The 23,612-nt window shown below is 41.6% G+C and overlaps 1 protein-coding gene across 1 annotated transcript; it reads right to left on the reverse strand.

Moving 5' to 3' along the window:
- Positions 1 to 21,413: 21,413 nt before the first annotated feature.
- On the reverse strand, positions 21,414 to 23,161 carry LOC147904709 (nucleotide pyrophosphatase/phosphodiesterase 1-like). The gene has a single exon (XM_087388031.1). It carries the CDS (start codon positions 23,116 to 23,118, stop codon positions 21,613 to 21,615), a length of 1,506 nt encoding a protein of 501 aa, XP_087244157.1. The 5' UTR covers positions 23,119 to 23,161; the 3' UTR covers positions 21,414 to 21,612.
- Positions 23,162 to 23,612: the final 451 nt, after the last annotated feature.

Here is a 23,612-nt window from a genome sequence, read left to right on the forward strand (position 1 = left end):
CAAGGACTTGCACTGCATCTTTGAAGGATGTTGGCTCATCAAACTCCAACACTTTGGCCATGAATGCATAGTTGCTCTTGTAGGTCCACCTCTCAGGTGTCTTTCGATCACGAGTAGATCTTCTAAGATTGGAAGTGGAGCTTTCAGGAATCTCAGTGATGACCATGGTAGTTGTTGTATCCATCATGTCAAGAACTTTTTCTTTGCCTTTACTCAAAGTGGTCACTGTGGACTGCATACTATCTGACTCTGTAGGCAAAGAAATCTGATGTATCACTAGCACTGCTGGTTGAGGTGGAGTAAGAATTGTAGTTGGACTGCTATTTGCAAAGGCATTTTACTCTGTGGACTTGTATTCACCTCCATTGTCATAACGGAAAATCTTTAGGTTCTTTGCCGGTTTGCTTTTCTACCAAGGCTTTGAAGTCTTCGAAGGTGTTGAATGCATCAAACTTCTATTTCAAGAAGTAGATCCAAGTCTTCTTTGAGTAATCATCGATGAAGTCATGAAGTACAAAGACTTGCCAAGAGACGGTATAGTAGCCAGACCTTATAGATCTGAATGGATGATCTGAAGAACATCGATACTTCGAGTCAAAGATGTTGGAAAGGGCTATCTGTGTTGCATACCCATGCAACAAGCCTCACATACATCTTTTTGAAAGTACAACTGTGGAAGCCCCTATACCATGTTTGTCTTTTTGAGGGCTACAAGGCTTCTGAAGTTGAGGTGACCATACTTCTCAAGGACCATAATTACTCAAAAAAGTGTAGCTTAAGCTCTAGGAAGCGGATTCCTGAGCTTTTTGAAGCAAATCGAAGGTGGCATCTTGATTCTGCTGATGAGCTGCTAGGGGTCTCTGGATCGGAATGGCAGAAGAAAGCTTGAACATTCTTCCAATCTTAACACCCTGAGCAATGATGCATTCGGGACTCTTGAGCTCTCTCATGGTACATCCATACGTGTTGAAGACGACTTCCATGTCAGTCTCAGTTATCTGTCCAATAGAGAGAAGGTTCTGTGCCATTGTGGGGACCTAGAACGCATCTCCAATCCTCCCTATAGTGCCTGCATTACTGTGCAAGGGTATGTTGTCAATCCCTTCAATTTTGTGGGGTGTGCCCCCATCATCATGTTCTCTTTTGGATTCTGATTGGGACAGAGATCAAAGAACCATTCTTTCTCACGTGTCATCTGATTGCTTGCACTAGAGTCAAACCACCATGTGTCCTCATCCTTCTGAATTGTGATGTAGACTGCGATATGAGAACTTTATGTTGACAGTCCTGAGAGTTGTCTTCATCGTAGGCATAGTGGGCGGATTGCCATTGATGATGGTTTCCTCGATGAGGGTTGTGAGACCTGTTTGACTGGCCTGCATTACCTAAGTCCCTTTGTTTCTTTCTGCATTCTGGTTCCCAATGGCCTAGGATGCCATAATAGTTGCAATTTCCCTCACATCTAGGAGTACTTCCTTGATTTCCTCCTCTTCCAGAGTTACCTCTACCTCTGGGATTCCATGTCCCCCTTTGAGTGGGTGGACTGAGTCGATGAAGATGGAGATTGTCTACCTTGGTACTGACCTCTACCTTGATTGCTAGAGTGTCCGAAATTCTTACTTTTTCCCTTGTCTGATCCTCTTGTACCTCCTCTTGCTGTGAATGCAATGTCATGATTCTTCGAATCTGTTTTGAGACCACATCTCAATTGCTCTTGCATGGGCATGTCTGACATGAGTTGAAATGTTGGAGGTGCATCTCGAGTGACTAATGCAGTCACAAACTGCCCATAATCTGATCCAAGTCCATTGATGGCAAGTTGGACTAGTCTTTCTTCTTTGACCTCATGTCCCAATGATGTGAGCTGATCAGCAAGGTCCTTCAATCTTAGTAAGTCAAGACCTGATTCATTTGGAAGCATTAGAGTCTTGTTGAGCTGATTCTCTAACAAGAGAATATGTGACATGTTTGGCATTGTACCTCCTTTCCAAAGCTTTCCAAGAAAGTACAACTAAAGTCTTGCCCATGAAGAAGAGGGATCATCATATCTTTTACATTGAAGTTGATGATATTCAAGGCAAGTCGAGCCTTGGTATCCCACTCTTTCTGTGTCTTGGTGAGCTCTAGTTGTTGATTTGCCATAAGAGGAGTTGTCGAAGTCGGCTCGGGTCTCTTTTCATCTTCTATGACTATGTCCCACAAGTTCTTCAACTAAAAACTGTTCAGCATTTTGAACTTCCAATTGACATAGTTGTTATCATCAAGCTTGATCAAGAAATACGACATCATCATGAGTTTTTGCCATGGTGCACCAAAAATCAAATCCTGTATACAAATAGCAACCAAGTGCCGGTGATAGCTAGAGGATTTACAAGGTTTGTATAAGTGGTGCAAAAACCAAATGCCTTGAAAATAGTCAACTAGTGACTTTACAATGTGGCAAGTGCGTGCAAAGGTGCAAGTGTCCTGAATTAGGAACCCAAACTGCCAAGTGACTCAACAAGAGTGAATCAGCCCTCTGTCAAGGAATGAAACAGGTGTCGGTATGTGTGAGATGAATGTCGATGAGAGGTTCTGTAGGGACTGACACCATTCGGAAACTAATCGGGAATTTTTTGGGCAGGGCTTCAGATTGGCTTTTGTGGATTATCTCCTCTAAGGTAGCTAGTCCTATAACTAGTCTACATGTCAAATGATATGAAAAAGCAACAAAATAGATTTTATCTTCATTAGGTTTGTGCTGGGTTTGGAGAGGATGCAATCTGGTCAAGAGTGGTGCCTATGGAGAGGTTTCTGTAAATACTGCAAACTAAAAATCCCAAAAGTCAAAACTGATGTAAGAGGTGCATAGAGCATGATCTGGTGAGAGATTTTGGTTTTTGGAGCGTCTCCAAATTTCACTTGGATTGAAAGATAGAGCCCACGGAAGAATATGACCTCAAGGGTGCTCAAAAATGCATTGATGATGTGGCTTGTGTGTGCATATGCTGGAGCACACAGTGTGCCTGTGAAGCACACTTGCTGAGGTGGCACAATGGGCTAGCACTGCCACATGTCAGGTGAGGTGGCAGTAGTGATGTGGCTTACTGGACCTGAGTTAGAAAAGCTTTAGTCAACCCAAGCCATGGTTAGTTGACCATGATAATGTAGCCATGGTTAGGGTTAACTCTGGTTAAGGCTAACCAACCTTAGGAGGATAAGCCTAACCTCTGGTTAACTTAAGCTAACCCAAGTGAAGGCCTAATTGCTACCACGTGGCAGCTAGTGGTGAGGTGAGAGAATGTAGAGAGAGAATAGAGAGAAGAGTTATGGCTCTCTGACGTCCACGGCGAGAAGGCAACGGAGTTGCGTGTTGATGAGCGTAAACGTTGGGAGCTGTTGAAGCCATCAAAGCTTGCTATAGTGCTTTTTTGGTTGTGGCGGGAGGTTTTGTTCTGCTCTAAGGCTCATGCGCTGAATGGAGACCGTGGCACTAGACCTAGAGGCACGTCGCATGGGCATTTGCTCGTAAGTTGAAGGTGGAGGAGCGTGGTAGAGGTTGCGCTATGGAGCGCTCGACTGTAGCATATTGTTGGAGTTACTCGTATGGCGGAGGCGCTGTGGCAAGGCTGCGTTGTGTGCCATTCGTTGCCATTCGTTCGCCAAAGTTGGTCGGCCACGCCTTCAAGGTCGTTAGAGCGCTGTAGAGTAGCTCGAGAGCAGGACGAAGGATGCGATGTTGAAGCCTGGGTGCTTGCTTGTCGAAGGAGCCAGTGCTATGGGTGGTCGCCTCTACAGTCCGAGCTGTGATGGAGTAGCCTGTCGTCGAGACTTGAAGCTTGTGCGTTTGAGGCAGGGACTTTGCTAGAGAAGCTGCCGAGTCACAGGCTATAGAGTTGTTGCGAGAGGACGTTGTTCATGAGTCGCCTTTGCTGGAGCCTGTGGGTTGATGGCACATTCTGTGCGCTGAGCATTGTGGAGGCTTTGGAGGTCGGCGAAGACTTTGTTGATGAAGTTGCATGGCTGTGGAAGGCTTAGGTGCCGTGAAGGAGCTACCGGTGGTTGCTACAGCTTGTTGAAGGAGCCGCTATTGGAGTGGGTTGGCCAGCTTGCAGCCGTTGAATCCATTGGAGCTAGAGAGTCGAGCAAGGAGCGAGTCGAGTTGGCTCTATGGTTGGAGCTGCTGGTAGTGAACGAGCCAAGAAACCTCACTATAGTGTCTCTCTGTTCCTCATAATATAGGGAGGCATCTCAGAGTGACAATCTCTCTCTCTCAGCACGAGAACCTATTCTCACACATCTCTCAACACTCATGAAATGGACCTCTCAAGGACCATAATTACTCAAAAAAGTGTAGCTGAAGCTCTAGGAAGCAGATTCCTGAGCTTTCTGAAGCAAATCAAAGGTGGAGAAGAGCTCTACGATAAGAGATGAAGATGGAATGAAGGTGTCTCGGAAGGAGGGCTTATGGCTTGATGGAGCAAGGGCTTACGCCTTGATGAAGCAAGAGCTTTCACTCTCTCTCACGGAAATCTCTCTCAATGGAAGGAGGGCTTCACACTCATGAAGGGAGTGAAGCACCATCGGCTCTGATACCATGATGACGGAAATGACAGAGAGGGAGAGAGAGGAGTGAACACAAGATACTAACTGTACACTAACTGTATTCCAAGGAAAATAGGAATATATACATGGACACCTTAGGGTTAGGGTTAGGATTAGGGTTTGTCCCATAACCCTTATGGTGCAATTTACACATGCCATTCTCAACAAGTTTTAGTTGAATTTGTTAATGTTGACTTGATTTGGACAACGGGTTTAAAATGAGGTACATGTGAAGGATTGTCATTGTATACAATGTGTAGTGGAGCTACACTAAAACATCGGCCATGTTTGATATAAACTTGTTTATTTAACAATGACCATACATAGATTGGCCTTTGCAAAAAACACAATGCCCATTAAATAGCAAACTCATCCCTCCAAAGACCATTCTATTTGATGATTTGATCATATGAGTTAAATACTCATCAAAGCTTTGTATGTCATGCAGTGTTTGAAGAAAACTTGGCGGTAGGTGTGTTTGTGCAAGCACTCCATTGCTTGTTCTTAATTATTATGCAAGCAAGTAAGAAATTAATGTACTTTCTTTTCAAAGTTTCTCCAATGTTATCTTATCTCAACTAAATATTTTACTGTATCAAATAAACAATCAACAGCTGTGTTTTTATAAGTTCTCACATGATATAAAATTTTTAAATATAGCACATCCTCAATTTTTTCACCTTGATGTGACTAACTGGTTGCATTGGTTGATGAATTAAAATTTGTTGTGCTGCTTTTGATGTCATTTTTGATTGCGAGGCTAATATTTGCAAGTGAAGTAGGTGCTTCCTTAGTTTCAACAATGGGCTCAAAGTGAAATGCATGAGATGGATTGTCATGATATAGAATTTTCACTAGCGATGGATTAAAATGATTACCATACTTGATATAAACTCTTTGTGCAACAGTGACCATACATAAATGGTTTTTATAGAAATGATGATGCCCATAAAATAGTGAAATGGTCTCCCCATAGACCATTTTGCATTGCTGATTTGCTCATACAAGCTCATAGATCCTACATGTAGAGTCTACAAAAACTCCAATGAACTATTGTTTCTCGCACTACTTGGATGTCAATTGTGTACTTTATTGTGTCAAATAAGCAATCACCAGGAATGTATGTATAAGTTGTTACATGATGCAGATGTTATTCATGTAGCACATCATCAATTGTTTGTTTCTAATTGATTTTTTATTTTGTTGATGGATCTGGTGTCATATTGGTCACTACAACTTCATCTTCAATTACAAGATTGGTATTTGCAATTACGAGCTTAATGTGAAGTATGATTTTTTCATTTGAATTCATTTTAAAAATAGGCTCAAAGTGAGGCACATGCAAAGGGTAGTCATCATATAGTATTTGCAATGCCTCTGCAACGAAGTTTTCCTCATGTTTTACACAAATTCTCTTATTGAGGATGACCATATGTAGAGTGGCTTCTTCAAGAATTATGATATCCACATGGCAATGAAATTATCTCCCCAAACTCCACCCATTGTTGCTGATTTTCTCATGCAAGCCAAGTATTCTTCATAGCTTTACACATGATGTAGACTCTTCAAAAAATCTATATGTAAATATGCCTTGGAGCATTCGATTTCATTTTTGTCATTATTGTGCAAGAAAATATAGAATTTTTGCATTGCAGATACTTGTATCTCTTCAGATGTTAATTAAAATCCCTATTGAGTACTTTACTATATCAAATCATCAATCGCCCAGAGTGTATTTGTAATTATTAATGCGACACAAGCCTTGATCACATAGCTCAATATCAATTATCTCATCTTGGTGAATGCCTTACTTAGTTGGTTGATCTATGTATGCTTTGGCGACACTACATTAACCTTTAGTTAAAAGATTTGAATGTGTATTACATGGCATCTGAAATTGAGACAGTGCACTTATTTTAATATTGGTTCAAAATGAGGAGCATGTTCAAGAGTATCATCATATAAAAGTTGCAATGGGGATCTTACATATATTTTTCTCCAAATTGCAAGTACGCCTTGTTTATAAATGACCACACATATATTGTTTCCTAAAGAAGCTTAGAAATATTTAAAATAGCACAATGATCACCTTGAAAACCCCCATCGACTATTGAAATGCCCATTCATGCAAAGTATTCATTATGAGTATACACCCCATGTTGTTCATATATAAAATCCAAAGGTAGACATGTTTGCAAGAAATCTATTGCTTTGTCATCATTAGTACACAAAGCTCTCAATTGCTACACCGTGAAATCCTTTAGATGTTATGGGTCCATGCATCAAATATACTACTGTATCAAATAAGCAATCACCTACTGTGTACTCATAATTGCTTACATGACATATCCCTTGTTGATCCAATACATCGTTAACAATCAACATTTTTTTACTCAATGAAATGTTTTTTTTGCTCTCTTTTCTCTCTTTTTTCCAATCCCCACTCCCCCTTTTCTTTTACAAACTTTAGAAAAGAAGAAACTCTAAGCAACAAAAAACTTCAAAGAAAATACGCTTTTTACTTTTTGGGGGGGATTTTGTTTTTGTTCTTTTTCTCTTTGCAAAGTAGCTTTTCCACTTGTAGCTTTGTTTAGATAGTATGTTTGTAAACAAGTTTTTTTAATTGTATATGAACTTGCAAAATAGCTTTATTAAGCAGTGTGTGAATAGTGAGCTTGGCATTAGTGTCATTACAATGAATGAGAGTTTCTCAAGAATGGAGTTGGTGCCAATCTTCATGTGACTAACACAAGTGAGTGCCATTCTCCACAAATTCACATGGAGAATGGCACCGGTGCCATTCTAACCCATGTGAGTTTGAGGAGAATGGCAATTGTGCCATTCTCCATGTGACTGACACCAATGAGCTTGACATTAGTACCATTTTCCTGAACTCACATGGAGAATGGCACTGGCACCAGTACCATTCTCCATGTGATAGTGCCATTGTCAATGTGATAGTGCCATTATCCATGTGATAGTGTCATTCTCCATGTGATAGTTCTAATTACAATCAATGAGAGTTTTAAGAGGATGGCACTAGTGCCAATCTTCATGTGACTGACACCAGTGAGATTGGCACCGGTGTCATTGTTCAAGTCCTCAAATGAGATTGGTACAACTACCAATCTAATTGAGATTGTGGAGAATGGCATTGGTGCCATTTAGATGAGACTAGTGCCATTCTCCACAAACTCACATGGAGTTTGGCACAAGTGCCATTGTAATCCATATGAGTTTGTGGAGCATGGCACTCATGCCAATATCCATATGAATGACACCAGCAAGATTGGAACCAATGCCATTCTCTACAACATTACATGGAGAATGGCACTGGTGCCAATATCCATGTGAGTTTGTGGAGAATGGCCTTGATGCAAATCTCAATGTGATAGTCCAATGGACAAACAGCTTGCATAGCACCTTTATCTCTGCTAATAGAAACAACTCACTTTGTACCCTTCTCCCCCATTTGTCAGTCGGGCTTTGAAATGTGACAAGGCCTTGGATTGTCATACTTACATTAGGAATGTCATATAGAGGAATTCCATATAGGCCTATACCATAGAATACATGGAGCTATTCATGAACCTCAACAACCTAAAGCTCAGCTCTGGGCTTCACTACATGCAGCTCCATTGCATGCAATCTTGAGCGCTATTTATATATTAAAAAAAAATTGGGTGCAAAAGTAGAAATCTCATTGTCCAAAATGTCCACGACCACATGTTTAGAACATCGCTTCCTACACAACACATATTTATTGCATTGTGCCCTTGCAATCTGCCAATCCCATATGTATGAGGGTTTGTTCAATGCCTTGTAACACTCAATATTGGCCTCTAGGAGCACAACATCAACATCATGGTTTGACCTTGCATTTACACATTTAAACACACTCACAAACAACTGGATGTAGTGCAAATCATGCAACAACTATGTCTATGCTTCATTATCTTGTGCATTACTATTTGATTGAAGAATTTTCAAAACTAAATTGATGAAACTTTGACCATATTGCATTCCAAAAAAGAAATTAGGAAATGGTAAAAGAATTTTTCTTTATATTGAATTTGCCATCTTTAAGCAAAGAAGTAGTACAAGAGTGTCGAATCCATCAAGTAGTCCAAGCTCCGAGGTCAGGGTGGTCTACTTACGTGCCACCATCCAATAAAAACTATGTGTTAGAACATCATAGTCTCAATTGGGTAAGTAGGTAATGGCTATATTCCCTGGCATGTTATTGCTTTACCTAGGAACAACGACAACCGTCTAAATTCACAACTAAATTTTTGAAAATACCATGCCATATGTACAATTGGTGTCACAAATCTAGCATAAAAGGGAATCATCCACCACTATAGTGTGTGAGATAATAAGGGGGGTAGTCCTCCCCACCCTTACAAGAAAACAATCAAATGGGGGGTAATCCACACCCTTAGGTTAGACCATCTTAACAATTAACCAAGACATCAATCAAGGAGGGTAGACCACATCCTTAACCAAGACAGTTATTTTAGTCAAATAAATACAAAGGAATAGTCAAGGGGGGTATTCCACACCCTTAGAAAAATTCAACCTACATTACCAAAATCAAATGACAAAAGAAATGAACATAAAAAACTTTTTTACAACTATAACCAAAAGGAGAGAGAGTGAAATTTTCTTTTAATTTTATTGTTCAAGAAATGAGTCAAGTGGAGAACATGCAATGGTTGGAATCTTGACTCTGGACTCTTGAAGTGCGAGTAACAGATGTGGAGCTTGTTGTGGAGAATGCCCACAATCTTCATGAATAAAGGCTCTAGAATCTCCGGGTTCAAAAATAACTGCAAAAGAGGATTACCAAAAAGCGAGCAAGGAAAAGTGAGCGAACCAAAAAAAGCGAGCAAGAAAAAGTGAGCGAGCCAAAAAAAACAATCAAAACAAAACAATAATAGATTGATAAATCCTTATTTTAGCAACTAGCTAAGTTCTTCAAAATTCCATGAGAGTTGGACCTATGTCATTGCCAAGGAATCATTAGTAAAGATGCAGCCTATCTTTGTTTACTTTTACTCATTCAATTCTTTGTAATCCTCCATAATGAAGTTTTCTCTTTCCACCAACATAAGTGAGATCACCACTGAAATCTTCCACACAAGTCAAAAGTTTCGTAGGACTTCTTGAATGGATTAGTCCACATTACATGCATGCGCAAATGCTTGGTCTTTGAAACTCTTTTCACTCTTGGAACAAAACCCATGTTTTTCTGTTTGGCAAAAAAACCCTCCCTAATGAATCACTCTTACATCCCACCAATCTAACAAAATCTAAAGAGTAAGTACATACCTTTTTTGAATTGAATTAAACTCCAAAATAAATTAATCTTTGCTTATAGAAATCAATAATAGAAGCCAAAATAGACAACATATTGACATGGTCCCTATTAGGTAAACTTTCCTCAAGAAATCGGCTAATTTTTTATTAAATTCACATTTTGATGCATAAAGCTTCACTAAATGGTGCAAAAAGTCATGATAATCATCTAAATCATGCCTTGCCATTCGTTTTGATATGTAACATGAGCCCATTTGGATTTGTAAATCAAAAGATACAGGACGTCGAAATTCTCACCTTTTGAGCCAAAAGAGGGAGCGTGTTAATGTGCTGCCTGTTTTGGCCCAAAAGGTGAGAATTTAGGCATCTTAAATTCTCACCTTTTGGGCCAAAACAAGTAGCACGTTAATGCGCTCCCTCTTTTGGGCCAAAAGGTGAGAATTTCAACGTCCTGTATCTTTTAATTTACAAATCCAAATGGGGTCATGTTACATATCAAAACGAATGGCACGACATGATTTAGATGATTATCATGACCTTTTGCACCATTTAGTAAAAGTTCATGCATCAAAATGTGAATTTAATGGAATTTTTGCCAGATTCTTGCACGAGATTCAGAGCAAGGCCGCTCGTAATAGGAGCATGTTAGGACTCTATTTATATATTGGTACCAAAAATTCAAATGTTTTCTATGCAAGTTCTTCTAAAATGAAAATATATAGAACACTTTTACCAAGGTAGACTTTCAATAACATGTGTTGATCATGTTTGATGTTGAAGTTTTTATTGAATGATGCACTTCAACTATATACTACTTATTGGTAGCCAAAGCATTTCTTTGCAAGCTCATCTCATGAGAATAAATAACACTATCACTAATGTAGACTTACAAGCTTATGTTATAATCATGTTCAAAATTATGGTGATACTATAAAGCTTTATTAAGGATTAGTGCATACATATAGTGAGGTTATGTTTTTCTCAAGTGATGAACTTCAACTATGTAGTGCATGTTGTTGATAGCCAAAGTATTTCTATTTAAGCACATCTCATAGAATATAGAACACTATTACTAATGAGCACTTATAATATTATGTTATAGTCCTGTTCAATGTTGAGGAAGCACTATAAATCTTTATTAATGATTAGTAGATACATACAATGAGATTATGTGTTGGTAGCCCAACCATTTTTGCTTTGCTCGCTTATTTGGTCCTAGGAGCTCACTCGACATCGCTCGCTTGATCAACTGCCTCACTACAAAAGAGTCTCCTAGTAGGTCAAAACTATGTGTTAAACAATAACACAAAATACCAGTGAGTCCTTCCTTGAACTTTAAACTGTGAAAACAATAAGTAGAGTTGCTATGACTATAAGTAATGACACCATGCAACACCTTCAATAACAAAGAACAAGAACTAAGTACAATCTTCCAAAGTCTAGTCCAATACTAGTAGCCAAAGTCAAATGTGACATGAGGCTCCATGCTAACCTGCTGGTTTGAACTAATCACACTTGTGAATCCTTCTTTGGTCACCTAAAGAACTCTAGTGAGGCAAGTCAATCCTAAGTCCCAATTATTTAAAGGGTAGAGCCAAAGGCTACATCTATACAAGAACAACCCTCCAACATCATGGAAGTCAATAAGCCGTAAAATATTTTATTGCAAGCTCAATAATAGTACTGTTGCACCCAAGTGCCAAAACTATCGACACAAAGAAACCCCCAGCCAACACTGCAAGGTTAGTATGGATGCATGGGTACCAAATGTGTCAACAATTTTGACAAATCTCATCTCTATCTTCCTTCCTCCAACATCAAGCTAAACAAATGCAACAAATGTCAGAAATATTTACTAGCTTGCCCAAGGAGGGGAATATCTGAAAATTGAAAAGCCAACTTGTAGCAGACATCCAAGGAATCCAAACAGAGGTCACATCTCTTTGTACCCAAATATCTGAGAAAGAGTTGAAGAAGTACATATGAACCAAGCTCTCCAAGCTAAGGAGAAAATAGTGCTTGACATGACTTCCAATCTCCAATAAAGCTAAATACAGCTCTCAATAGTAGTTCATGCTACGAAAATACTACAAACCTCCGACCACGACTTGACCTTAGTCCATGCTTAGCCATTGTGCAAGCTAGGTTTATACTAGCCTATAAAAAAGAAGACCTTCATGACTATCAAGACAATATTATAGAGTGTCAACAAACTTTGGGAGTGTGCATTTTCTCTGTTGAGGAGCTGATAAGGAAATGCTTTTTACTCAAAGAGCAACTTGTCACCAATTTACAGCAGGCAACCATTGATCAAGCTCAAGCCTTGGAGAAACGATCAAGTACTAGTGAAGATATTCCTCAAGAAGAACATATCACCTTACATATGAAAAAGCTTGAAGGTGCTTATACCTCAATCTATCATAACTATAAGGAGAAATTTGATGAGTTGTGCTCCCACAAAGTTACAATCGCAAAGCTAGAACTCCAACTGCTAGCGTAGACAAATAAGGCAATGGATGAAACAATAAATGAAGTCCCATCATAGTGCATAACTGTACTTTACCAAGAGCTTGTGGTAGTCCTACAAGCAAAAGATCATCCCAAAGGACATGCACTCATCCAATGGAAGTAGCTCCAACTCAAGATCCTATCTGCTCACCCAGTCGTGACATCGGAATGCTCCATAGGGGTTTCATATGGATGGGAAGTTCTTCCCTCAAGGTCATCGGTGGTTTGCTACTGCTACTATTACAAAAGCCCTCAATGTTATCCACAAGGACATGCCCAGCACCCTACCCTTGCACCTAATGATCCCATCTCACCAAGAAAAAGATGTGTCAAACAATCACTTGGCCTATCTCACCTCTAACGTGCCATATCTCAGCACTCTCTATGCCAATGTCCTAACCTCACTCCCCCTTGCTGTTGCCACTGAGTCTCTCTTAATATTTCCCAAGCTCTAGTCAAATCTCTATTCCCTTCAGTGCCTCTCTCACCACTTCCACCTCACCCAACATCCTCAAACTTTACCAGCCCCTCACTCCTTACTTCTTCCCTTCTATTACTAATTCCTCTAGTGAGGATTACTACCTTTGTCAATCCATTTGCTCTGCCTCTCACTACTCTCCTCATACATCCCTCCCACTACGAACCCCCTCCCATATTGTTCACCCATGTACCCAGATTCTCTACATGTATCACAATCACCTGCGATACCGATTGAGATGCTTTCAACAGCAATGGACATGATTTTTTATTTACAATACCAAGACTCAGATGATCCTAATTACTCCCATGCCCGATTTCAATGATGGGGATGATTATGATGTGATTCTAATTCCAAGTAAACCCATCAAGGAATTCTGGAACAAATGCTTGAATAGGAAGACTCACTGTAAAAGGGCCTTGAACAACTTCGCACAGTCAACATTCACTAGCATCAGAATATTGAAGCCTAGCTCTGCAAGTCGGGTTCCCAACCTGACTAGAGATGGCCCAAACTCTTTGATGAGGCCTTCTTGAATGAATACCTCCATGCACCTCCATACCTTAGAACCTATCCCAAGTTCTATGCAGAGCCATGTCGGCACCATTGAGATGTTAACATATACAGGATCATAACATTAATTTGCCACTAATTGAGCCATATTCTAGAGTGGGATGGAACATCCAAGGCACATTGATCCGAGCACTTCAGCAACATGAATATTAACCGCATCCTATGACCAAGTGCCATCTTTTGCAAAAGCTTGGAATTCATTCTTGCGGTTTCCCTCCATATCATTTGCCATTTACCTACACTCTGTTTCAATCCCAATGGCCAAATCGATGGTCAAACTAGAAACTAGCTCTATTAAAGAGTCATCTTCTTAGAAGCTCGCCACATATGTCTCTTTGAACAAATGGTGGTTACAAGATTTCTAGAAACTAAGTAAAAATTATATGGTGTGAAGGCATTGGAAAGTGATCGACTAGCACCCCACAAGTTTCATAGCCACTGGGCTACCCACATGGCTTCCCAACTTCGTGACCATATTAGGCCATAACCCGAGGACATGTAATGAAATTGGTCCGAGGCTATGTTAACTCTATGTCAATAAGGACTCAAGTAGCACAGAATAGGTGTGTAGAGTAGGGGCAAAGCTCCGCTTGTAGTTACATAAGCCTAGGAATAATCTCTAATTGATGTGACATGAAGGTTGGGAAGCGGCATAGGGAACGTTCCCCAAATGGGGTCCATATCCGTTCTGTAGCTATTCCACAAGATAGCCTATAGGCATTCCATAAAAATTCCATAACCCTATATGAAACGACCGTTGTTCCAACGTTCCACAACTAGGGAACAATGTTCCCTAGTAACTATGCATGCAAGTCATACCAAGACTATTGGCTACAACATAGCCCTTCTGCACGACTGTTTGAACCAATCGTTATACCACCTTCAGTAAGGTGTGTTGCAAATTTTTGCGCTATCCACCTTCTTTACAATTCAATCCAAGCTGTCCCAAAAACTTGGAATCAGCTTTACCTCAAGCACAAAGGTGCTTTCACACCTATGCTTATCCGTCTCGGATTTACTCAATTCTCTTTTGGCTACTTTCGCTAAGGGCATGTGCATCCTTCACCAAGATGGGCATACCCAAGGAACTTACACTATCCCTCAAGACTCCAGACAGCTCAAAGGTGGCTTTGATACCTTACGAAACATCTCCAAACCAGGTCTTGTAATTAGCAAACCCTGGTGAGTACTACTTCAATAGTCCATAAGAACCACAGGATGCACCCACAAGCCACATACCACATGCCCTTTCCTCTACCATCAGCTATGGTATATCTTGCATAAGGTTGGTTTTTTCTAGATACCAGGTCATCTATTTCCCAAGGTTTAATCACATGAGCCTTATGCTAAAGGCTTTCGAAAAACTCATCCACTTTTCGAGTTTCCCTAATCTCGATCATGAGAGCATTCTCTAATACCATGAGACTCATATTGTGCATAATGTGTGACAATGCAGCAGCAACCTTATTTTGCTTCCCTCTTTGATATCAAAAGTCCATATTAAACTCTGGCATGAGCTCTACCTACCTAGCTTGATCGCCACTCAAATCAAGTTGTTTACAAAAATACTTCAAAGTATCGTCCTCCATATCCACATACAACTTTGAACCATACAAATCATGTAAAATTATGAACCATGCATATATAATGCCTCCATGCTTTCAAAGCAAGAATGACAGTGTACAACTTTAGTTCATGACTTGGCCAATATTATCGAGAGGGAGAAATATTCTTTCTTTCAAAGCTACTGGCCTTCCCTTTTGAAGATTTAGAAATGCCCCTACCACAATGTATCGATTTTTAGGAAAATTGATTTTTGGCATTAACAATTTTTAACACGGGACCAGAGGCCAGTGCCTTCTTTATGGCATTAAAACTCTCTTGTTGATTCCATCTGCAAACAAAAGGTAGTTTATATGAGGTCAAGGTGATACTATTTCGAAATGTCATTTGATATGCCTTTGATAAAACTGGACAAATCCTAAGAATGATAGCAACGTGGTCAGATTCTAAGGAATGTGGCAGAACCAATTTCTTTGAATCCATTTCCACCCCAGCAGAAGTAATAAATGAATCCTAGATACTCAAACTTCACTAAGCATAGCATGGTCTTCTTTCTATTTATGTAAAGACTGGCTTTCCTCAAAGTATTAAACATTTTTCATAAGTGTTCATGATGCTCAGTATTACTTTTGCTATAAACAAGAGTCATTCATAAGCATGACAAACGTAGCTGGAGCATTGGTAAGCACAAATAGCATTATCAAACAGTTTGAAGTATTCGTCCAGTTGCCTTCACACCTTAGCTTCTTCAATAAAGCTTAATCTATAGGGAGGTCTATTTATAGGTTCTACACTTGGGATAAGTTCTACCTTGCAAGAGCAAGCCTGGTCATTTCAAAATCCAGCTTCTCCACATAGTCTTGATTCAAAGATCTAGCTGGGTAACCCTTGGTTCCCACACTTTAGTAGAGCTTCCATCTGCCATTTTGATTGTATACGCATTGTCAGATGGACTACTGCTTAGTTTTAATTTTTTCATGAGCTTAGAGTTAATTTCATTATGTGTTGACACACAATCAAATAACACAATGGCATCGTTTTAATTAACTCCATATTGCTAAAAGACCTTACACCCTGTTGCGGTAGGCTTAGACAAACTGTTAGTAGGTGTCCTATTCACTAACTTGACAACAGATACACACAATAATATAAGCACTGACCTCTGAGAAGATCCCACTAGGGTGAATCTACACCTAGTCAGCTTTGGGACTTGCCGCCATTTCTACGTTGCATTCTTAGACATCTGAGCCATCCGACGATCTATCTTGCATGAACAAATTTTTCACTGATGAGACTGAAGGCATCCGAAACATAAGCCTTCTCTCCTTGCCTTTTCCTTTTGTTCTGGGCTTTCGCCTGGGCTACCATTGGTGTTACTTTTCTTTTCACCCCAGCCGTGGTACTTGGTTTTGAACGAGCTCAAGTTGGCTTTGCCTGCTTGGCTTGGCCAATGGCTGTGGGGAACTAAACATTCTAATCCACCCCTTTTGAAACTCATTCTTTTTTTTTCATGAATAAAATCCCTTTCTTTTTCAAGTACTCATACTAAGCCCCTACCTGCATAAACCCACTTGGCTTGCCTCTGGTGTCTTCATAGTTTAGGGCTATAGCTATTGGTACATCTAGCGTGTTTGTATACTTAGCCCCCAAACCCATTTTAATTCTATCATTCAGTCCGAAAGTAAAATCTCACACTGTTGCACCTAATTGCGCATTCCCTAAATTTATCAATGTATTCAGCCATTGAAAAAATATTCTGACGAAGGTATTTATGGGGATGCTAGGCTCGAACATACATATATTAGTTTCAAGCTCTCCTTTTATTTCCTTCTCTACGTAAGTTCGGATTGCCCTACATTAGTCTATAATTGTTTAGTCAAAATTTGTTGAAAGGCATCTTCTAACAATGCAATCTTGCCTGACAATGTAGGGGTTGCAGGGGGTGCAACACCTGCAACGCTTGCCGAACTCCCCATTCTACGGTATTCAGCCATGAGGCTTCTTCCTCAACTTCCATTGCGATTATTTTGCCTTTATCCATCGGTCGAATCGAAGAGTTTGACCCTGCTTGGGTACTTTCTTTTTCCTTTTACAACACGCACTATTACAATGCAAGTCCAAAATTCACTGTTGTGCAGGCATAACTCCAAATATTCACAACTGATCCAAGTTCCTGACAATAAAGTTGTAGTTTACAACCAAGGATAATAGCTTTTACCTATACTCAGGAGATACCTACAACCCAAATAACTAGACATGCAAACTTCAATGCGAAGCTCAAAAGAAAACTTTCAAAGAGACTAAATTGAATGAGGAATCGATCGGTTCAAAGATGTTATGTCACATTCTCGGATTCTAAGCACTACACTTATAAAGAGTAGCCTTTAGACCCGAGTCATGCACTCAACATCAGCAAAAGATATCCTCTCTCTCCATTGCTTCCACTGACAATAAAACTTTATGCTCAAATAGGACAGCCTTTCAGAAATGCCAAGGCCCTCCAGCGAAAGTTCAATTGTCAATATCAAACCTTAGCCCTTCGTCGCTTATGTCCACCAACAGTTCAATCGTTATGTGAGTACTGGCAGCTATGTCTTGTCGCATGACTACTACATAATCTAAGGCGCCTTGGTTCTAAGCTCCTGACGTTGGGTTGCCTAGTCATCACGGAAGACTTTGGTTCCAACCTTCTCTACTTGCCAAAGCATAGCATGGTAGCATTTTTTAACGCACGATCTTGACCTGTTCAGAAGCAACAGGGCCTAAGACTTGCATTACACAACAAAAGCTTGGTCATTGCCGCTATCTCCATCGAAGATCTTCGCCCTACTCTCCACCTATGCCAACATAGCCCTTAGTTCCTCAAAAGGTTCCGAAGTTATAATGCTGGTAACAAAGGTTCTGAAGCTCTCTAGCAGCATATTCAACACGAGCATAGGCAATTGAACAGGGTCCACATAATGACCAACTGCTCCGAATCGATCTCTCACCCTTCACTCTCATGAGATAGTGACTAGTCATGCACAGCATCTCCCCCCTGCATCCTCATGACGAGCAGTTGGTTTTCCAAGTTAAGGACCCTCACAATATTACTTATTTCTTAGAGGTATTCAAGATATCACATGCTTCATCTACCTGGAATCACAATATTGTTACCTTTCCTGTCGCATCCCTTTCACATCTCCTCTTGTTACCTTCCATAACTTCCTTGCCATCATGTGACTCCGCAACTTCACCTTTCATACACAGTAGTTATCCCCGTCAATTTGCCTATCAAAGTTTGGGATCGGCATACGTAAAGCCATTGGACTTAAGGCGCTGGAACAGACCTAACAAACTAATACAAACACTTGCACCAGTTACTTGACCACAGCACACTTCTTCGAATCTTGGTCACCTTCCTTCTCAAAGAGATACATATCCTTCAGATGTAGGAGTTGATTTTCACAAGCTTGAATTGAGATACAGGTACTCACCTCTAAGCTCCATGCACTGAGTCTATCCTTCAGACATAGAGGCCGATTTTCGCAAGGTTAAACTGAGTTCTTACAAAGGTTCTCATCTCTAAGCTCCATGCACTCTTCCTCAAGGGTTTGAAACCATGTTAGAAAATAAAGATAGAGGTTGCTCGCTATAGCCAGCACTTCAGTGGAAAAAATCACACAATGCTTAAATCAAATGTAAGAACCTAGCTCACTGCACACTATTTTGTTTCTATGTTTTGTTGTCAACACATTCTTGGTATTTTTGCCATCAAGATATAGATATTGGACCTTTTTTTCATGCAAATATGTATAGAAAGACGATTCATTTTGGAAAAAGTCTGTATGAGAGAGTTGTAGACTTTCCAATAAGCTAAAGTTTTGATATTTACATGGTTCTAATTTACATGGACTGAGACTAAGATTCGGACTCTACCTTCAGCTGTAATTGCGATTGCAATTGTGATTGTGCTTGAGATTGTGATTGAGATACTGGAGGGTGACAGGGTTTCCTTTGTAAAGGATTGATTTTGGAATAAAGAAACTCTTTCTTTTCCGAATTTTAATGATCGTATATATGAATATACACACAGCTTTGCAAAACTAGAATATATCCAACCGCACAAATTCAGATTTGTGGTGTTCTAAAGTCCAAAATTCAGATTTTATGTGAAATCACGACTTCTGTAACCAGGAGCCTCAATCAAATCTCGCTCAGTTCTTTATATTCTTGAGGTTAATCACAGAAACCAATCTAGAGCATTTTCATGAAGTAGAATAGCCAAACCACCATTATCTAGCAGCCTGTGTACTGCCTAGAAGCAGACTGTTGGCACTCCAATAGCTTGCCTTCTCCCTCCACAAAGATCCTCAAATCTTTGTCAACCTGCATGCTTCAATGGAGAATGGGCTGTTGGCATTCCTATAGGCTGCCTTCTACCTCCACAGAGCTCTTATGATCTTTGTCAAACCTGTGTGCTCTAATGGAGCTTGAGTGGATTGGAAAGCTCCTGCTCCAATACCACAGTTTGCTGCTCTTATTCCTGCTGAAAATCTGCTGCTGCAGAGAGTTTCTCCTGATGCATCTGCTGCTCCGGTTGCAGCCTTTGAACCTGAGGCACAATGGACACTCATCACTGACCTCCCTGCTGCTCTGGATGCAGCCCAAACTTGAGGCACAGGATGCCCCAACAATGGGGTCCTTTTATAGGACAAATGCCCTACTGATTTGGCCGACCAGATCTTAAAGACTGGCCGACCATTCTGTACCACACCCGAACAGGTCAACCCTTCTGCCGATCCTGCTGTACAGTCGATCAGTACTTGCAGTACTGCCGATCTTGTACTTCTGTACCTGACTGGACCTGTGTAGGCCCAACAAGCTCCTGTACTGCCGACTGGGCTGCTTGCTGTGTAGTCTGGCCAACCTAACCAGGCTGACGAGCCTCTTCTTTGCTGGTCTTTACAAGGCCCATGTACAAGGGCCGTATGCTGAGCTTAACCCCAGCCATACTGCCACTTCATCTGGTCCTTCTCCAGCCTTGGTCGAGCCACATATGCTTACCTGATTTGCTCCCTAAGATCCCTGCACATCTGCCCATATGGCAGTCCGTACCACTGCCTACATGGCATCTCCTGCGCATGACATATGTCTCTCTTCTCTCCCAGAACTGCCCCCATGGCAGCCTCTTCATCCACCCATGCGGCTTCTCTCCGACCCTTAACATGCTGCTGGTACACCTCCCCCACGTTTGCGGGGGCTCACGACTGTTCTACTTCTGCATTTTGATCATCCAAGCTTTGTACTGGCTGAAATTAAAGTATCTATCGGACTATTGAAATTGAAGTATCTATTGGAATTGAAGTATCTATGGATAATGGGACAAATTGGAGAGCTCTCTTAAAAATGACCACTCTATGCTCGGTTTTTCAGCTTATTTATACTCTACTTGATGGAAGGAAGATCACTGTTAGTGGCTGCTCTGAAATAGATTACCCATGGGCTTGGGGTCAATAGCCTCGGAGTTGGGCAGCAGCTGGGACGAAGCTAGGCAGAACGCATGGGAGAAACGGCCATGTATAGGCCCAACAAGTGAGCTGTTTGGCCAACCTGGTCGGCCAGCCAACAGACTGATTGGCTGACTGGTCGGCCAGCCCTAGAAAGGTCTACCATAGAGCAGGCTAATCGGCCCACTTAGGAGGTATAAAAGCCCCCATTGGGGGGTTGGGTTAGTAATGGCAGACCCTGGTCTGTGGTTGTCCATGGTCAGGTTGATCTGGTTGGCTGGCTGACTGGGTCACCCAGTCAATAGGTCTGGTCGGCCAGACAGGAGGGGTTTATCCCCTATAAAAGGCCATTGTGGGGGCAGCCCCTAGTTCATTGGAAGTGCCCCTCAGCCACTATTGGGCTCTACGGTGCACATACCTAAGGGGTATAGAAGGGAGCATGTGGATGCAGGAGGAAGCAGCATGCAGAGCTCACCCTAAAGCAAGATCCAGGAGGAGTTCTACTGCAGAGGTTTCAGCAAACAGAGCTTGTGTCGGTATCAGACCTCCATGTATATTTGCTACAGGTGTTGGTACACATTTGGAGGTTCTTGCGTATGGATTTCTATTCCATAGATGAGATCTATTTTGGCTGTACATCTGCATGTTATCTTACAAGCTTTCTCAGTTGGTGATTGCAAGGACATGTACACGTTCTGTTTAGCTACGCTATGTCCAGACAAGTGTAGGTATGTTTTCCAACAAAGACTAACCATGTCTACAGGATATATTAGCTAAGAAAGACTGCTGCACAAAGTAGCCACCACCAACTGCCCTTACCTTTTGTAAGGAGCACAAATGTGAGTTCTCAAAACTGGGAAGAATGAGCAAGAAAAAAGAAAGCCACAGTAAGACCATGATACATTGAAATCCCCATACGCCCATGACCAATTTTTAAGGCCATTTCAGATAGTACTTCTATAACATCCACATGCCTTTTTCGTGATAAGAAATCATGACAAGAGAACGATCAAAGGAGTAAAAAGTAGGTCCTGCTAGTGGCCACTGCAGGATATTCCACAATATAGTCCGGTATACAATATAGCCGTAATGATAATTTTAGTTTTTCTCCACAGGAAGTAAAACTGTGTTGGCAAAGGAAAGAGAACCATTATTTGATGCCCCTCTAATTTGGAGAACTTCTGCAATAACATTATATATTTCAACATTTATAAAAGAAGGAATTTTCCGTCCCCTGGCAAATTGTGGCCCATGTGCAATGAAGATGGGATGCATTGAAAGAGCAGCATTGTCATATCCATGTGTCCCTGCGCACTCCTTTGCCTTTAATCTTTTTTTCTCAACCTTATAGCCCTCAGCAACAATCCCAATGATGGGCTGTATTCTGTCACTGCTTGAGTAGTGGAGTCGGGCAGGTAAATCTTCCTTTAGATACACCTTCAAAAACTCTGAGTTGGCAACCTTTCCAGAATTCAGGGCTTCTGTAATGTTTTGATAAATCTCTTGTACATCAACTTCAGGAGAGGGCCGTATGGCAAGAACAGGGGTCAACGAATCAAACCAGCCATCTATGAAGTTAATCCACGGGGCAAAGTCCTCCAAGTAAATGATTTTTTTGTCGCAAGTGCCTACCATTCCATGGTCCCCGAGTAAGATTATTGAGACATCCTCGAAAACACCTCGAGATTCAAGCCCATCCAGGAGTCTCCCTAGCATCTCATCAACAAAACGAACAGCCTGATCAATGTGGGGGTCATCTGCTCCAAAGGCATGTCCCGTATGGTCTGGCTCTTCAAAGTAGAGTGTGATGAAGCTAGGCCGTTCCTCGGTAGGAAGGTCAAAATACTCCAAGACGGTATCAATACGCTCCTCATAGGGCACAGACGAATTATAGTGGTGACAATAAGGAAGAGTACAATTCCAAGCTCCCTTAGACACATCACTCCCAGGCCAGAAATAAGTGGCCGCAACCAAATCATTCTTGACTACAGTTTCCCACATGGGCTCACCGAGCCACCATCTGGGGTCAATGACTCCAGGATGGAAAATCTGCCTGGAGAAGGGGTCAGTGAAGTAATTGTTGATGATCCCATGCCAGGCAGGGTAGAGACCTGTGACAATGGAGTAATGGTTAGGAAAAGTCAAAGTGGGGTAAACGGGGATAATACCAGGGACAGCTTCGGTGCCGTTGATACGGAGGCGGTCGATGTTGGGGGTGGGGATCTTCCAGTGGTAACCAAAGCGGAAGCCATCGGAGGAGATGAGGAGGAGAAGGGGGCGATCGAGGGAAAGGAGGGGGCGAGAGAAGCCCCAGAGAGGGGAGGAGGAGGGGGAGGGGCAAGAGAGGAAGGCGAAGGAGAGGGAGAAGAGGGCGACGAGGGAGGAAGCGAGGCAGAAGGCGATGGAGAGGGTGGGGAAGAAGGGAGATTTAAGGGGGGGTTTGTTCTGAGGAGGACGAGGAGGAGGAGGAGGGCTTGGGAGGAGGGGTTGAGACGTTCCTCCTTCTTCTTCTTCACTTGCCTTTGCCTCTGAGGCTTCCAAACTCACATTCAATGACCCCATTGCCTCTTTTCCTTCTCCTGCTCCTCCTCCTTCCCCTTTCATCTTCTTCCTTTCTATGATTCTATCTATCCAATGCTTGTTTCCGCCTCACATTATTGCCTCGTCCCTTTTCCGTCAACACAAGACTTCCCTCGAGTTTCACGTGTACAGGCACGGGTTGGGAGGTTTCCTACTTGACTCACCTCGTGGTGGTGTGGGTCCGGGCAGTCTGTCCTAGTGAGGTCAGAATGATGGAGGAGGGTGGCAGGTGGCGAGCGGCGAAGCGGGGGGGAGAGGAGAGAGGAGGGGGGACAAGGGGGCAGGGGTCGAGAGGGGCGAGAGGGGGATGCCTCCAAACGACCCCATTGTCTCTCTTCCTTCTCCTCCTCCTTCCCCTTTCATCTTCCTTTTGTCAAGACCACACCTATAGATGGGAATATTGACCTCCCCTCCAGTAGGGGTAGGTCTTGGTAATCGTGCCATCTTCAAAAGAGAAAATTAATTTGTTGGGAATTTCTAAACCATGGTTTTTAAAAGCTTTGCATTCGTCCACGACC

Source organism: Dipteris shenzhenensis, chromosome 2 (assembly GCF_047967505.1).
Source record: "Dipteris shenzhenensis isolate YYH24624 ecotype China chromosome 2, Dip_SZ_1.0, whole genome shotgun sequence".
NCBI classification, from domain to species: domain Eukaryota; kingdom Viridiplantae; phylum Streptophyta; class Polypodiopsida; order Gleicheniales; family Dipteridaceae; genus Dipteris; species Dipteris shenzhenensis.